This window comes from Scyliorhinus torazame, chromosome 2 (assembly GCF_047496885.1).
Source record: "Scyliorhinus torazame isolate Kashiwa2021f chromosome 2, sScyTor2.1, whole genome shotgun sequence".
Taxonomy (NCBI): domain Eukaryota; kingdom Metazoa; phylum Chordata; class Chondrichthyes; order Carcharhiniformes; family Scyliorhinidae; genus Scyliorhinus; species Scyliorhinus torazame.
This window is the reverse complement of record NC_092708.1, coordinates 358,327,391-358,345,293: the sequence shown is the minus strand read 5'-3', so window position 1 is coordinate 358,345,293 and position 17,903 is coordinate 358,327,391. Positions and strand designations below refer to the sequence as shown.

At 48.2% G+C, this 17,903-nt stretch overlaps 1 protein-coding gene across 3 annotated transcripts in view; it reads left to right on the top strand.

The window, feature by feature from the left end:
* The window catches only part of kcnh5b (potassium voltage-gated channel, subfamily H (eag-related), member 5b), a 550,001-nt gene that overhangs the window by 169,685 nt on the left and 362,413 nt on the right, over positions 1 to 17,903 (top strand). For all 3 annotated transcript variants that reach the window (XM_072492080.1, XM_072492071.1, XM_072492088.1), the window contains exon 4: positions 15,501 to 15,629. In XM_072492080.1, coding sequence (XP_072348181.1) covers positions 15,501 to 15,629 — 129 coding nt within the window. The remainder of the gene's footprint in view (positions 1 to 15,500; positions 15,630 to 17,903) is intronic.

Sequence of the window (17,903 nt, the reverse complement as noted above, 5' to 3'; positions counted from 1 at the left end):
GAGCAGAATTAGGCCACTCGGCCCATCGAGTCTGCTCTGCCATTCAATCATGGCTGATATTTTTCTCATCCCCATTCTCTTGCCTTCTCCCCATAACCCCTAATCCCCTTATTAATATTTGACCTCAACTCCACCTTCCACATTTTCCTTGATTCTCTTTATCTATTGACCTCTGCCTTGACCATATTCAACAGCCCTCTGAGATGGAGAATTCCAAAGATTCAAAACCTTCTGCATGAAGACATGTCTCCCCATCTCAGGCCAAAACGGTCAATCCCTGAGTCTGAGTTTTAGAAACACTGGTTCTAGACTCCCCAGTCGGGGGAAACATCCTCTAGCATCTATCCTGTCAAGCCCCTGAATAATTTTCTATACTTTAAAGAGATCACCTCTCAGTCTTCTTAACTCTAGGAAAGGTAGGACTCATCTGATCAATCTTCCCTCATAGAGCAAACCCCTGATCCCAGGAATCAGTCTAGTCAACATTCATGGCATTTCTTCTCGGGCAAGAATGTTCTTTGTTACTTAAGGAACTGGACACAGTACTCCAGGTGTGGTCTCACTAAAGTCACCTTTGCATGTTTACCTTTATACGCCAATCGCTTTGTAATAAAGGCCGACATACACTTGTTTTTCTAATTGCTTGCCATACTGGCATGTTAACATTCTATGCACAATGACTCCCAGATTGCTCAGAGAATTAACATTTCCCAGTCTAATATGTCAAAAAAAAATTGTGCTTTTCTATTTTTCCTGCCAAAGTGACTAACTTCACACTTCCTCACATTATGGGCTGCATTCTCTGTTCTGGAGACTTGTTCCTGCCAGAGTAGAATTGCTCCTGGTCTCTGCTGGCGCTGGGAGCAGTGTCAAGGTGCAATTCTCTCTCCTTTACCATGCTAATTTATGCTTGGAGGAAAATTCCAGAGAATCCTGGTATCGGGATGCCATTTTGAGCGGGTGACCCGATACCGAGGTCCGGTGGCCGGCTCCCTCCCCCCACAACGCAAATTCTGTCCTCCCCCCGCTGACAGGTAGGGGCATCCTCCCTCCCTCCCCACCACGCGAATCAGGGCTCACCCTCTCACACCACGCATGCATGAGGGTGAGCCGACCCCCACACCGATACTCCACCAACAGAACCTCCTTCAGACCCCCCATCAGACCCCTAACAGAGACCCCCCCATCAGACCCCCAACAGAGACCCCCATCAGAGACCCCCCCCCCTATCAGAGATCCCTATCTGAAAGAACAAAGAACAAAAAAGAACAAAGAAAAGTACAGCACAGGAACAGGCCCTTCGGCCCTCCAAGCCGGTGCCGACCATGCTGCCCGACTAAACTACAATCTTCTACACTTCCTGGGTCCATATCCCTCTATTCCCATCCTATTCATGTATTTGTCAAGATGCCCCTTAAATGTCACTATCGTCCCTGCTTCTACCACCTCCTCCGGTAGCGAGTTCCACACCCACTACCCGCTGTGTAAAAAACTTGCCTCCTACATCTCCTCTAAACCTTGCCCCTCGCACTTTAAACCTATGCCCCCTAGTAATTGACCCCTCTATCCTGGGGTAAAGACTCTGATATCCACTCTGTCTATGCCCCTCATAATTTTGTAGACCTCTATCAGGTCGCCCCTCAACCTCCGTCATTCCAGTGAGAACAAACCGAGTTTATTCAACCGCTCCTCATAGCTAATGCCCTCCATACCAGGCAACATTCTGGTAAATCTCTTCTGCACCCTCTCTAAAGCCTCCACATCCATCTGGTAGTGTGGCGACCAGAATTGAACACTATACTCCAAGTGTGGCCTGACTAAGGTTCTATACAGCTGCAACATGACTTGCCAATTCTTATACTCAATGCCCCGGCCAATGAAGGCAAGCATGCCGTATGCCTTCGTGACTACCTTCTCCACCTGTGTTGCCCTTTTCAGTGACCTGTGGACCTGTACACCTAGATCTCTCTGACTTTCAATACACTTGAGGGTTCTGCCATTCACTGTATATTCCCTACCTGCATTAGACCTTCCAAAATGCATTACCTCACATTTGTCCGGATTAAGCTCCATCTGCCATCTCTCCGCCCAAGTCTCCAAACGATCTAAATCCTGCTCTATCCTCTGACAGTTCTCATCGCTATCCGCAATTCCACCAACCTTTGTGTCGTCGGCAAACTTACTAATCAGACCAGTTACTTTTTCCTCCAAATCATTTATATATACTACGAACAGCAAAGGTCCCAGCACTGATCCCTGCGGAACACCACTAGTCACAGCCCTCCAATTAGAAAAGCACCCTTCCATTGCTACTCTCTGCCTTCTGTGACCTAGCCAGTTCTGTATCCATCTTGCCAGCTCACACCTGATCCCATGTGACTTCACCTTTTGTACCAGTCTACCATGAGGGACCTTGTCAAAGGCCTTACTGAAGCCCATATAGACAACATCCACTGCCCTACCTGCATCACTCATCTTTGTGAACTCTTCGAAAAACTCGATCAAGTTAGTGAGACACGACCTCCCCTTCACAAAACCATGCTGCCTCTCACTAATACGTCCATTTGCTTCCAAATGGGAGTAGATCGTGTCTCAACGAATTCTCTCCAGTAATTTCCCTACCACTGACGTAAGGCTCACCTGCCTGTAGTTCCCTGGGTTATCCTTGCTACCCTTCTTAAACAAAGGAACAACATTGGCTATTCTCCAGTCCTCCGGGACATCACCTGAAGAGAGTGAGGATCCAAAGATTTCTGTCAAGGCCTCAGCAATTTCCTCTCTAGCCTCCTTCAGTATTCTGGGGTAGATCCCATCAGGCCCTGGGGAGTTATCTACCTTAATATTTTTCAAGACGCCCAACACCTCGTCTTTTTGGATCTCAATGTGCCCCAGGCTATCTACACACCCTTCTCTCGACTCAACATCTACCAATTCCTTCTCTTTGGTGAATACTGATGCAAAGTATTCATTTAGTACCTCGCCCATTTCTTCTGGCTCCACACATAGATTCCCTTGCCTATCCTTCAGTGGGCCAACCCTTTCCCTGGCTACCCTCTTGCTTTTTATGTACATGTAAAAAGCCTTGGGATTTTCCGAAACCCTATTTGCCAATGACTTTTCGTGACCCCTTCTAGCCCTCCTGACTCCTTGCTTAAGTTCCTTCCTACTTTCCTTATATTCCACACAGGCTTCGTCTGTTCCCAACTTTTTAGCCCTGACAAATGCCTCCTTTTTCTTTTTGACGAGGCCTACAATATCTCTCGTTATCCAAGGTTCCCGAAAACGGCCTTATTTATCCTTCTTCCTCACTGGAACATGCCGGTCCTGAATTCCTTTCAACTGATACTTGAAAGCCTCCCACATGTCAGATGTTAATTTACCCTCAAACATCCGCCCCCAATCTAGGTTCTTCAGTTCCCACCTAATATTGTTATAATTAGCCTTCCCCCAATTTAGCACATTCACCCTAGGACCACTCTTATCCTTGTCCACCAGCACTTTAAAACTTACTGAATTGTGGTCACTGTTCCCGAAATGCCCCCCTACTGAAACTTCTACCACCTGGCCGGGCTCATTCCCCAATACCAGGTCCAGTACTGCCCCTTCCCTAGTTGGACTGTCTACATATTGTTTTAAGAGCTCCTGGATGCTCCTTACAAACTCTGCCCCATCTAAGCCCCTGGCACTAAGTGCGTCCCAGTCAATATTGGGGAAGCTGAAGAGCAGTCCAGGTAGTAGAGTGAAAAATCACTGCATTTTAATTGATATTTTCTGAACATCTGCTGCCTCAGACAAAAGTTTAAAGCAGCAGCAGCTAAGTTATTCTGCTGTTCAAAAATGGAAGTAAAAGCACTTAGTTGCTTTTGATGTGGTGAGGAAATGTCAATCATAGCAAGAGTGTATAAACATTTTGGCCAGAGTCAAAGCGGGATACTTGAGATGCCTTCAAGCGTGAAGGGAAAGATAGATCAACAATCCACCAAGCAGCAGTTTCTGGAGTAATTTAACTGTCAATCACTGGCTAATGCAATGTATTCCTGGGTGAAATTAAATGGGGGATTTGCATTTCAAAGACTGTGAAGGGATTGGAAGCCCTTTGAAGTGCACTTTGCTTTGAGGAAGCATCTGATAATTTTAACAGCTGTTGGTTTAAACACTCTTGTCTGAGGCAGCAGATATTAGGGAAGGGTAAGTGATTTTTCACTCTTCTGCCTTGACTGCTCTTCAGCTTTCAGCCAGCAGTCTCTGATGGGGGTCTCTGTTGGGGGTCTATAATTGTACTGTGTTGAGGTCTCTGATGGTTGATCTGATGGGGTGTCCAGGGGATGTCTGGGGGTTTGGTGGGGTGCTGGCCCTGACACTGGCAGTACTGGCTGCAGGGCAGGGGACCCCTGCCAGATGTTTAGGCATGGCCCGCCATTGCCATGGCCTGCAAGGCAGCCATCTTGCTGTGCACCCAATGACCACCTACCTTGGCTCCTGGTTCTGCAGAACGAAACTGGCCGTATGGGTGCTCCCACCCCACGAGCCTTGCACCCCACCTTCCACCACACCACCCGCCCCCAACCGACTGCCACTGCGGTGGGGCATCATGTGGCCCGCCGAAGGGCATCACGTGACCCGTCCTAGGGCAGTGCCCACAGTAGCCCCTGCAGGGGGTGCTGGATGGGGGTCACGGGGCGTACCGCTTGCATGGGCAGCGCCAACCGACAGTATCCCTGGGGGCAGAGATGAGTGCCAGGGCCAGACGCCCATGGTGGCGGGCACTGATGTGGCCAGGGATCCAGGGATGAGAGTGGGGGATATGCAGGGGCAGAGTCCGCAGTGCCAAGCAGTAGGCTGGTGGACTTAGTTGGACATGGGGATGCACACTATGGTAACAAGTTGGCCTTTCACCCCCTGCACACAATGGATGTTTGAATACAACCACCAGCAACGGTGGCCTTCCTCCTAGTCACCGCTACCCTGGGGGATGCACTGAGGCTGTACGAGCTGCAGCTGCTTGAGGAGGAGGAAGCTACAGCAGCGGAGCATGTCCCAGAGGAACAGGAGTCAGTCTCTGAGGATGGAGAGACGATGAACACCAGGCCGAGGAGGAGGAGACTGTGGGGGCAGGGCGAGGATGGACAGGACATGGGGCTGGCGCGCACAGGATGCTCTGATCGCCTCCAGGTTCACCAAGGGGGGGGGGGAGGGATTTGCCAGGGGCATGGACATTACAGGCCTCCACCCGGCACCCCCCTACCAGCAACCCCCTCCGTGATACATACCTGTCGCACTACGGGGTACGGGCCCTGGGTTGGCAGTAACAGCGGGTATTGTCCCTGGGATAGAGGATGATGACAATCTCTCTTCGATGAGCTCTGGTGCTCTGCATCATTTGACAATGCCTGATTCCTGCCCATGGTAGCGCTTTCCACTGTCCACCTATAGATCCCTATATGCGAGCTGGCCATTCCATCAAACATTCCCGTTGAATCCCAGGGTGGCGGAGGTGGGGATGGTGGGGTGGGGTAGGTGAGGATGAGGTGGGACAATGGAGCGGTGAGCGCTGGCTGAACTTCAGTCCCTGAGCCAAGCCCATCCATAACGGCCACCCATTCCACTCCCCCCCCCCCACCTCGTGCCCCTTCTGTGGCCAGCCCAGACCACCCCACCCCTCACACCCATCTGACAGAGCACTGAGGCAGGTCGTAACATTGGGCACAGGTGTTTAATGTGAAAACATATATATACAGATTTGTGCCCTAGTCCTGGCCTGTTGCGATTCCCGCCCTGTGACCTGGGTCCCCTTTGGTGGCCGTCTTCTGGGGTGACCAGGCCTGGATCGGCCCGGCTATAGCTCGGGTGTCCCAGGTGGCGTGGTGCCGCCCTGTTCTGCCCACTACCCATGTGATGCACTGGGATAGGAGGGGGGGTGAGTCCGAGGTGCTCGGTGTTCCGCCATCTCCCCTGTGGGAGTCACCGGCACAGGCCCCATCACCACTTCCTTCTTCGGGGTGCCCGATGGCCCCCAGGCTACTCCATTGGACAGGGGTGCGAGCAGAGCTAACCCCTGAGGCTCCCCAGCCACCTGGCACTGCCAGTACTGGAGGCCCTCTCTGGTCTCGACCAGAGTCTACACGCTCGTGGTCATGGAACACAGGGAGTGGACCAGCTCCACCTGGGACTGTGCCACATCACCCATTGACTGTGCCACCATCTGCTGGATTTGTGCCACATCAGCCAGTGACTTTGCCATCTCCCTCTAGGCCTGGGCCACCTTCCTCTGTGTCACCGCGACATTGCCTGGGCAATGCCACCGACTTTCTCAGCTATGGCCCGCTGTGATTGGGCCATACTCAGGAGCGCCGCTGCAATGTTCAGGCAACTCTGGCACATGGTTGCCTGTGAGAGGGCAGCCCTGTCCTGGGCCTCGGCCAGCACCTGCACGGAGTGCCTCAGGCATTGAACATGCCGATCCAAGGCCTCCACCACAGACGCCACTCATGCAGTTGGCCTGGGTGGCACGCATGGCCGTCATCACCTCCTGCTCCTGCACGTGGTTGGACTCCTTCACCTGCACTTGCAGGTGCTGGATGCTCGCCGACATCCCCTCATGTAGTCCCTGGCTCTGCAACTGCATCTCCTCAATCGTTGAGACTGTCCATTCCAGAAACCAGAAACCCATCAGGCTGGCAGCTAGTCCCTAGTGTCGGTCCGCCCTCCCACCATCTGCCCCCTCGTGAATTACTATCTCCACCTGCTGTGCCTGAGCATGTGTTTGGTGTACACCAGAGAGTGCCCCAGGAGCCCCTTCATTAAAGTGCCCAACCTAGATGAGTGTCTGAGGGATGCTGGAGGGTGTGGGAGACAGCTGTGACGGGAAATCAGTGTCATCCCAGACTTGAGCTCTGGGGTGTCCTGGGCTTCATATTGATGGCTCGCGTCCATTTCGGTGTCACCATCGCTGGTCGGCACCTGGGGCTGTGGCTGGGGTCGGAGGTGGGGCACACCAGAAGGGCCCACCCTGTAACCAGCAGGTCCTGCAAGACACAAGGTAAAGGCACATGATTAGACTGCGTGCCGAAGGGCGAGTGGGTGTAGTGGCAGTGTGTGGGGGAAACGGCAGCAGATGCGGCTCACCATCGGCTGCCGGCAGGATCATCTGGTCCCGCCAGTGCCTATGGCAATTTACATTGCTTACCAGTGCCACACCATCAGGGAACCGGCTGCGGGAGTTAACTTTGGTGGGACCGGAATATCCCGTTGCTGGGAAGGGCTGGAGAATTCCACCCTTCGTTTTGCGCAATAACCTCTTCTGTGGCACCTTATCGAATGCTTCCTGATCCACTACATCCATTGGTAGCCCCTGATTTAACCAGCGAGTATCCCTTTCATCAACACGTGCGGCATCTTCCGGCCACTCCCGACAGCAGGACTTTACCATCTCACTAACGCGGATGCCCCCTCCCCTGCCGCGGATGCCCCCTCCCCTGCCGCGGATTCCCCGACAGGCGGAGGGTGCGAACAATGACAGTGGCGGGACCAGGCGATCGTGTGGCTGCAAAACATGGGGGAGGGGGTGGTTGCCCAAAAGCACACCCGTAGTATCTACCCTGTCAAATAATTACTTTCTCAGCGTTTTGTTAGCACCTCCTTAATAATAGAATCTGGCATTTCCCTACGATTGATGCCAGACTGATGAGCCGTCGAGCCTATATTCTCCTCCCTTCATCTTGAATCGTAAGGTTACATCTGCTAGCTTTTAGTTGACCGCAACTTTTTTTCAAAGTCTAGGGTATTCTGCAAGTTCAAACGCAATGCATCCACTATCTCTGCAGCCGCCTCTTTTAAAACCCTCACCCTGCTTTTTGCTAACTTCATAATGGAATTTTGGGCTGTTTGTATTGACTGGATAGCACCCAGAACCTGTTGTAGCGCCTGTTCCATTTGGGATTATAAAGGTTCAAGGATATTACAAGCTGAATTTGATTTTTGAGCTGTGTATTTTTGAGTGTGTTTTTCAGCATCTTGAACCACTGTTGTACAATTTTGAACACGTGAGCTATATTTATATCACCGGGTCAATATCAATAAGACAGGGTCCATCTATTTCAAGCTCACATTTGCTTTGAAATTTTACGTAACAATCGGGAAAGAAAGGGGCGGGAGGAAAGAAAAGAGGGACAAGCCTTCACACAATCCACATTCAGGTGACTTTTTTTTAAAAGAGGAAGGAGACAAATCTATATGTAAAAATGGAAATGAAGGCAATTGAGCAATTTTGTAAGGTCGTCTTTAATGCATTTTCTCAAATGCTTTGCTAGAATCAGGTACACTGTGGCAGACCTAAGATGTTGGACCTTCAGCTGATTTGCATATGCAATCGCTGATTGCTTTGTACTCTACCGCTAAAGCCACACACCAAAGCAAATCGCTGGCAGGGGAAATGGATCACTGGGTTTGCTAAATTTGGCATGATTCATGCCAAAAAAACATTTGCTTTGGCTATGAAAAAGCAAAACTCCCATACAGTACTTAAGCTGCGAGTGCCGTTTCATCCAGTGAGCTAATCAAATGTAGCTGAGTGGTGCTACTCAAAGATATGCTGTAATAGTTCTCTCCTGCTTTCTGTGGGACACTCTTGGCAATGTTGCTTATGTTTCCTATGTGGCATATTGGATTTTGCCAATCAGTCTCAGGTACATGGAGTAACAAATTACTCTGTTATAATTATAGTTACTGCTGAATGCTTATTTATTTGTTCTGAATTCTCTGCTGTTTGGAGAAGGCATCCTTTTATGTTCTGCATTAGTACACCATAGAAGCACAGACAATTTCAAGTGGGATATTTTCCTCGATAGTCCCACCAAAAATGGGCAGAATAGGGATAGAGAGCAAGGGAAAATTGCAGCTTTGAGGCACGCCAGTGCTTCATCACCCCAAACTGGATTTTTCTTTGTCGCCGACCTAGTCATCGCTACTGTTGATCTTCCCTGCCCATCACATTCAAATGTTAGTGCAGCTGTGGTTCAGATCCCTGGTGTGTTTTCTTGCCACCTGCTTCATTTACTGCCGCTTTCTGGGGCGGCTTTGTGCAAAGTGGCAGCAGAACCCAGGAATCAGCGGAGCATTCCGCTCCACCAGTAGAGGGACAGGCTCTGGAAGAGGCCTTCTCCTGCCCCTTCTCCAACCTGGCCCTTGCTTACTTTTTTCTGCCTTAGCGTCAATCTCACTATTTCGTCATCAATTCCACAGCCCAGCCATTTATTTTGCATCTCGTAGCTGTCAGCTTTCCTTCCCAAATTGGCATGTATTTTTGTCCCACATTTCACAGTATTAATCCACCCCATTACGTTGGTATTATCCTTGCACTTTAAAAGGTCACCTTCATTCAGGTGGTTTCTTCATACCTTGAAGACTAGCTGTCTCAACAAACAGCAGGGCCCCATTTAGTCCAACAGACTTGGCGGACTCCCCCGTTTCCTATTGTCCAGTATTCGTTCAATCCCTGTCATCATGTAGCTGCCAATAGGTGTTCCAGTCAAGGCTTTTGGGTTGGAACAAACTCTGTGCTTGATAATGGGAGCCAACAGGGAGAGAGACTACGCTTTCTGTATTAAGGTAAAATTCCCCCCGGTGGACTGTTAGAATACATATCCTTTGTAACAGAAGGTGAACAGATAGTGTACCGATTAAACCAAGTGGGTGCTCAATGTCCAATACATTTCGCCTATCATTGTGTAAAGCACTTGAATCAAATGACGCCTCTCCCACTTTTGACTCTGCCTGATTTCTGGTAGATCAAAGGAGTATATGTGCTTAAGACACAGGGGCTGTGAGCTGGATCACAAGGGAGGCTTGTCTTTAGACTTCTGAATATTGTTAGCAGACCAGGCAGTAGGAGTAAACGTTTGATTGAAACAAAAACACAGGCAGCTAGACTATTTAATCGAGTGACAGACACCACTGAGCCCAAGTGGGCACTACTGCAGACTCTTAAAACTCCCTAAATGTCCAACCAACTTGTCCTTGATCACTGATTCTGGAATTTCCACTGTGAGAGTAAGGATCAATTGGTCCCAGGTTCCCTTTACACAAGAACACTACACTTGATATTCTATAACACCACAATCTTAATATTTGCACTAGCAGTTGCAGGAAACACATTATTTTTATAAATGTTTCTTTATTGGGTTTTTGAACAAAGTATATTTGCCGTTATGTACACAGGATATGATACAGATATATCATGATATAGAAGAAGAAAAGGGCACACACACACAAATCACAAAGGGAAAGAAAAAAAAAAGGTAACAACACGAGAGAAATAAAAAATCAATTATTTACACACATAAGTAGGCATCTGCTTGGGGGGGGGGGGGGGGCGCGGAGATGGGAGTGGGGGGGCAGATATACATTTGGGTGCCGGAGAGACAATTATGGAGGGCAATACTCGAATGGGTCTGGTGTTGGTGTTGTCCCTTGCTTCTCCCGGACAGATTTTGCTGCCGTTGTCGTCTCGTGCTCACTTCCGCTTCAGCTGGCCCTCCCGTCTTCTGCCTGTATTCTCCTTTTTCTCTGTTCCTGTTGAGTTTCTCAAGGATAAATTTTATTTAACTTCAATGCTTTATTCCCTGAGATCTTTTCTCACCCAGAAATGTATCACTAGTTCTACTACTAATGCATCCTTCTGGCTATCTTAAAAAAAAATGCTTCTTAGCCTGTTCTGTTCCCTTGTTTTCTGTTATGTTCATATCTTCACTGCTCTTATACATTTTTCCATACGTTAATAGTCCAGTTTTTTCTTTTCCCAATACTTTGTTCTCTCATTTATGCAGGTTTCGCTAGTAGTTTGAATTGTTTATCTATTCATTTTAACAATTTTGTTGCATCCTCTCGGACCGGGACTTTCTACCCCCGTTTTTGGTGGGCGGGAAAGCTGGTAGGGGCGGAGAATCCAATGGGATCCCCAACAGCTTTTAGGCTGGAAGGATATCCCGTTCCCATTGTCGCCGCCCCCTCCCCCGCCAATGGCGTAATGGGGTCCCTGCCGTGTAAAGACGGAAACCGTTTTATCATACATTTAAATAACATTAGCGGGCTTCCCCACCGTATTGTCCCTCTACGTTATGATGGCGAGGGGGAGGGGGGGGTTGCATTAGTAACTACAGGGGGGAGGGGACTAGGGGACAGTGTCTGGGCAACACCGGGGGAAATGTCAAGGGGCACTGCCGGGGAGGAGTGCTTCAGCTGAGAAGGTCTGTGGGGAGGTGCTCCCACATCTATTAGGCAGATTGGCCATGCTAAATTGCCCCTTAGTGTCCAAAAATATGCAGATTAGGTTGCAGGGATATGGTGGGGTAGACAGCGGAGTGGGCCTGGGTGCAGGGCTCTTCAGACGGTTGGTGTGGACTCAATGGGCTGAATGGCCTCCTTCTGTACTGTTTGGATTCTATGATTCTATGATACCAGAGTGTGCCATCAGCTCACCAGGAGAGAGAAGCTTATTCTGCAGGTAAATCCCCCACCCTAGCACTCCGGTGAGGTCAAGTCAGTCCAATTTAAGCATGCATTCCCTCTGAAAGAACAATATATTCTGCTTTTTAATTAACGTCCTTTACTCTTTGCGTTTTCGCAAGCTGGGGTGATGGCCTCTATTATAGAACCTCAGCACCAGGGCTGCAACCTCTTTCGGCTTCCCAACGAATAAATATTTTATATGGATCAAGACTTGGGTCATGCTAAGCCACATTTTCTGAGAATAAAGAGGTTTCTTTATACTTAATATCTAATATTATGAAACAATGATAATTGGTCAAAAATTAGGGTGTGTTACCTTATTAAATAGATAGAATGGCATGGAAAAGATAAGATGAGGGTTCATGCAAGGATCTCTTCCTTAAACAACATGTTAGGAAGTAATGGATTTAATCAGTAGCAGTACTCCTGAGATGATATCCGATTTCCATGTGGGAACTGTAGAAACCCACATCACACAAGGCTGTGGACCAAGTGCTGGAAAATGGGATGAGAGTAAATAGGTGCTTGATGGCTAGCACGGACACGATGGGCCAAAGGGCCTCTTTCAGTGCTGTACAAGTTCTATGACTCAGTGAAGCTACTTGGCTTATCATTGTAACTGAACAGCTTTCAGAAATAATTATCCATGCTGTCCTATTTCACATCTTTCTCTATTTTCTTTAATTTCAGACATAAAACGTTTGATGGATTCTATTCATTTCATTGTTCCTGGCGGGAACATTCAATGTCATAACAACCCATCAATTCATATTAGTAGCCATTGTATCATCATGTTTCATTGGCTGAGAAAACTATTGTAGCAGACAACGTGTTGTACCTGCTGTAAGAATGGGTTCAATTGTCAGGTACAAAGAAAGGTTTCAAAAATGGAGATTGGAGTGTGCTGGTTGATTTAAATAAGTTATCGAGAAGGAAAATAAAGCTATTTATATAAACCATCGGAAAGTAGCCTGAAAAATAAATATTTCAGCAAGTACTATGTAAGCCATTAATTTAGCTGACTAATATTTCTTTGGAATCTAGTCTAGTTTGAATTGACTGGAGAAAGGGCTTGATGCATGAATGGTTTCACACATGTGCCAGGCCCCATTTATTGATATCTAGATAGGAACACAAACAAGACTCGGCCATTCAGCCCCTTGAGCTATTTCTTCCATTATGGTTGATCAGTATCCTACCTCTAATTATCCAGTTTAGTTCCATATCCTGTAAGGAAAGCCCTGTAATTCATGTTTTTAATAGGCTTGAATTACATAATTAAGCTGTCGCATAATGAATTTCTAGTTTTGTCAAAGACTAATAATTCAATGATTAATATTCAAAATAAAATGCCAACTGGCACAAATACATTTCTCTTAAAAAGCATAGTTTTACTGGCATTTGCGTACACAAATGATAATTACATAGGAAAACAATGTAGTAGAAGATTGAGAAATTATGACCAACACATTTTCTTTGAGCTTCTGCAACTCAAAATATCCAACTACATCATTAGTGGTGGCAGGAAGAGAGAGTATGCGCGAGGAGTGTGGGAAGAGAGAGTGAGTGTGGGAAGAGAGAGTTTGTGCGAGAAGTGGGGAGGAAGAGATGGTATGAGTGAGGGGTGGGGGAAGAGAGAGTATGCGCGAGGAGTGGGGAAAGAGAGGGTGTGTGCGAGGAGCGGAAAGGAAGAGAGTGTGAGTGAGGGGTGGGGGAAGAGAGAGTGCAGGCGAGGAGTAGGGGAAGAGAGACTGTGTGCGAGGAGTGGGAAGGAAGAGAAAGTGTGTGCAAGGGGTGGGGTGGGGGAAGAGAGTGTAGGCGAGGAGTAGGGGAAGAGAGAGTGTGTGCGAGGGGTGGGGTGGAGAGAGAGGGTATGCGGAGAATGAGGAGGAAGAGAGAGTACGCATGAGGGGTGGGAGAAGAGAGTGTGTGCAAGGGGGGAAGAGAGAATGTGTGTGAGCGGTGGGGGAAGAGAGAGGGTGCTGGGGGAAGAGACTGTTTGCGAGAGGTGGGGAAGAGATTGTGTGTGAGGGGTGGAGGGAAGGAAACATATATGCGAGGGGTAGAGGGAAGAGAGCGTGCATACAAGTGGTGGGGAGGAAAAGAGAGTGTGTGTGAGGGGGGGGGGGGAGGAAAGAGAGAATGCATGCTTCACCCTTCAGATCCCGGGGTGGGGGCCCCAAAAATGAAGCAGAGCACTGGCCCCCACAACTTGTAAATCCGCCTCTGTATACATCAAAGGCTGCAGTTGTCCAAAAAAGTGGTTCACCCCACTTTCTCCAGAGGGATTAAGGGTGGGCAATAAATGTTGGTCTTGCCAGCAATGCCTGCATTCTGAGAACCAATTGGCAAAACAAAATGGTGTGTGTTTTTTAAATGTTTTACCTATTCTGTCCATTTTGTTCCAGAGGCACATTGAGTTGGTTAGCATGTATGTGAGAAGAGATGGATTTTACAGTCAACCTTTGAACCATGCTCTTTACTAAAAACCTGCACTCTTCCATCTTGTCTTTGTGTACATTCGTTCATTGCAGCAAATTGGAATAGACTCTTGACCTCAAATATAATGAGTGCTGTTTTTCAGGGGTGGCACGGTAGCACGGTGGTTAGCACTGCTTCTTCACAGCGCCAGGGTCCCAGGTTCTATTCCCGGCTTGGGTCCCTGTTTGTACGGAGTCTGCATGTTCTCCCTGTGTCTGCGTGGGTTTCCTCCAGGCGCTCCGGTTTCCTCCCACAAGTCCCGAAAGATGCACTTGTTAGGTGAATTGGACATTCTGAATTCTCCCCCAGTGTACCTGAACAGGTGCCGGAGTATGGCGACTGGGGGATTTTCACAGTAAGTTCATTGCAGTATTAATGGAAGCCTACTTGTGACACTAATAAAAATTACTATTATAAGAAAAGAAAACAAATGATGCCAGAATAAAGCTGTCGTATTTCACCACCAAAGAATCGCATGTAATTATGATAGAGTTCCTCTCTATCTTCTGCTTGCCGATTACAGAAATACCCTGGGTTCTGTGAAACCTTGTGGACATATGTTCAGCCCTGCTACCAATTTGGATACTGGCTGGAGCTTCATATCTCTTCAAGTGAAAGATCCTGCCAGTGACCACATTCTGCACTTGTCCCTTTCAATACAGATTGTGTAAGTTTGGTCGCCCATAGGTCCTGTCCTCTCACTTTTCTCAAACTTTAGTTATGAAGCTGCGGGGATGGGTTTACATGATCCTTGATGCAATATGCCCACATTATCTGTGTGTCAGTTTGCATACTGGTAACTTCGATGCTAGCAGGTTATTTCCCTTGCCATTATTGGTGACACAATGGCACTAATCACGCTCATACAAACTTCCACTGGCCCTCCCTGATATTATTATTATTGTTATGTGACACAAATGGAAAAAAGTGACCTTATTCTTCCCACTTTATCTTAGAATCATAGAATTTACAGTGCAGAAGGAGACCATTCGGCCCATCGAGTCTGCACCGGTCCTTGGAAAGAGCACCCTACCCAAGCCCACACTTCCACCCTATCCCCGTAACCCAGTCATACCTAACCTTTTTTTTTGGACACTTACGGCAATTTAGAATGGTCAATCCACCTAACCTGCACATCTTTGGACTGTGGGAGGAAACCGGAGGGCCCGGAGGAAACCCACGCAGACTCAGGGAGAACATATAGGCTCCACAGGGACAGTGACCTAAGCGGGAATTGAACCTGGGACCTGGTGCTGTGAAGCAACAGTGCTAACCACTGTGCTGCCTTGCCGCCCCTAATGGCCTACAAATCACACGTTCCAAAACTTTTGAACCAGTGGGGTTAAATGAGGGATTTCAGAGATATGTAACATGATCCAGCTAAATACAAACCAGCAGTGACCGCGTAGACTAGTAGACAAGACCAGTTGGCCGTTCAAAAACAAACTCAAGGCCATGTGACTTGCTTTCGTGGAATGACCTGCTGAGTGTATCCTTTTGTTTTCTGTTGGCAGGAACTCCCGTTTGGTTCTACATGCAAATTGCACCCATAAGAAATGAATATGACAAAGTGGTTTTATTTTTATGCACTTTCAAAGACATTACAGTATTTAAACAACCCATTGAAGATGAATCAACTAAAGGTAATATTTCCTTTCTCTTGCTGATTTAATGTATTTGTAATGAGGAAATTCTATATGGCTTTCGTTAAATATGCTTTACTTTTTTTGTACAAAAATAATAGAATATTAGATAACATTCCATTCTCTAGCATGTTACAATCATAAAAGAATGATGTGCCTGCAATATGTCGCATTGGAAGCTTCTATCATTGTTCAGTTGGAGAGAACACCATAGTGTGCATGATCAAAAAATTATTTTATTTTACACAATGGATCACTTAAACATCTGAATATATTGCATGGCTTATGTTTCATCGCAGTGTTTCCTCCCTCAGCACTCATTTGCAGCCTTGGATCTTTCATGTGCTCTGTTCTGTAGCATGTAATGACATTTCTAAAAATATTCAACACACTATTACGACCCCGAGGTTGTGCATTTCCCAAACTGATCGTCTATTTACCAAATGACCCTCGAAGATAACTTGTGCATGATTTCATTGAGATTGCGGGTTAATCAATGGCCCCAGAATGGAAGGAGGTGATAAATACAAGTCAGCAGCTTCATCCGTTTCAGTGTCTTAAGCAGGAAGAAATACAGGTACTAAAGCCAGGCTTCTGCTTGCTTCGGTTCTCTTTTTTTTTACCTTTGATTTTGAAGTCAATAATTTTCAGTGCTGCATTCAATTTTCAATGTGGTAAAGGCTGCTTTTGCACTATCTTGTACAGGGCTGTCAGTGACTTTCTCAGGATGACGAGTATTCGCCACAGATCTCCTGGGTAAAGCAGTACTTAAAAAGGAAAAAGTATGTTCAAAGATTAGTCGCCACCCTTGGTAATAGAGCTGCAGGGACACTGAACTCGACATTCAAGCCCTAGGACCTCGGTTGGTTGTAAACAATAAGGAAACTTTATGAAATATACCTATCTGAATGTGGAGTTTAATCCTCCTTATTCCATGTTTAAAGAGTACAAACTGCTCCCATCCCCGGTCCTACTTGCATCTTCGGCCTCAGAGTGGTCTTCTCCTTCTGGATTCTGGTAGCTTTAGCCCAGTCTCTCATCTCTCTCTATCCCCCCTCTGCTCTCCTTCCACAGCCTCCAGTTTCACTGCCCCGCCTCCCAGCCTCCACGCCCCTGGGCTGGCCTCCAATCTCCCCTTGTTATCCGCCCCCTCCCCCCAATCCGCCTCCACCACAGCTTCCAGTCTCTCCAGCTACCACACTCCCCAATCCAGCTTCCAATCCTCTAGCCCCCAACTCCCACCCCTAGCAACCCCCGCCTGTGATCTCTCCTGCACCTGAAATAAAAGCCACACAGAACAACCATCCCAAACCGACTTTATCCAGTATTTAATACAAAAGCCAACAAATTACCTTTGTGCGTTCTCTTACTGCCTGCTTTGAGGCTGCCTTTGCCTACAAAGCTACTCCAGTACCTGCAACAAGATTGGTGGAAGGCTGCTGACTTTCAGTCAAGAGACTGAAGATGGCTTTGCTGGATGACCTGGTGCCTAGAAGGCCCGATTTCGGACTGCAGCAGTATGCATTGGCTGACTGGAAAGCAACAGAGGAAGCACTGAAGGAATGGAAATGGTGGCAGCAAACCTGCCGTCACGGAGCCCTTGTCACATCTTGAGACAGCGCCTCTGTGGTTCTTGTAACCTGCTGGAGCACAGATTGCTGGACTGCATTGAGACCCTGCAAGTCTCATAGAATCCCTCCAGTGCAGAAGGAGGCCATTTGGCCCATCAGTCTTCACCGACCTGTAGTGATCTCTGTATGTAGTAATACATGATCAATTAATGTTAAGCAAGTACAGGCAAATGATCTCTAGATGGCCACACTACCAAGACCTATAAAAAGGTTTTTCCGCTCTTTCCTAGAGGAGAGTGTGTTAGGAATGTGGAGAGTACAGAAGGGTATAGTTAGAGAGAGGAAGTTAACTTGGGCGTCATTCTCCGACCCCCCGCCGGGTCGGAGAATGGCCGTTGGCCGCCGTGAATCCCGCCCCCGACCCCGCCGAAGTCTCCGGTACCGGAGATTGGGTGGGGGCGGGAATCGGGCCGCGCCGGTTGGCGGGACCCCCCACTCAATTCTCCGGCCCGGATGGGCCGAAGTCCCGCCCAGAAATTGCCTGTCCCGCCGGCGTAAATCAAAGCTGGTATTTACCGGCGGGACCAGGTGGCGTGGGCGGGCTCCGGGGTCCTGGGGGGGGGCGCGGGGCGATCTGACCCCGGGGGGTGCTCCCACGGTGGCCTGGCCCGCGATCGGGGCCCACCGATCCGCGGGCGGGCCT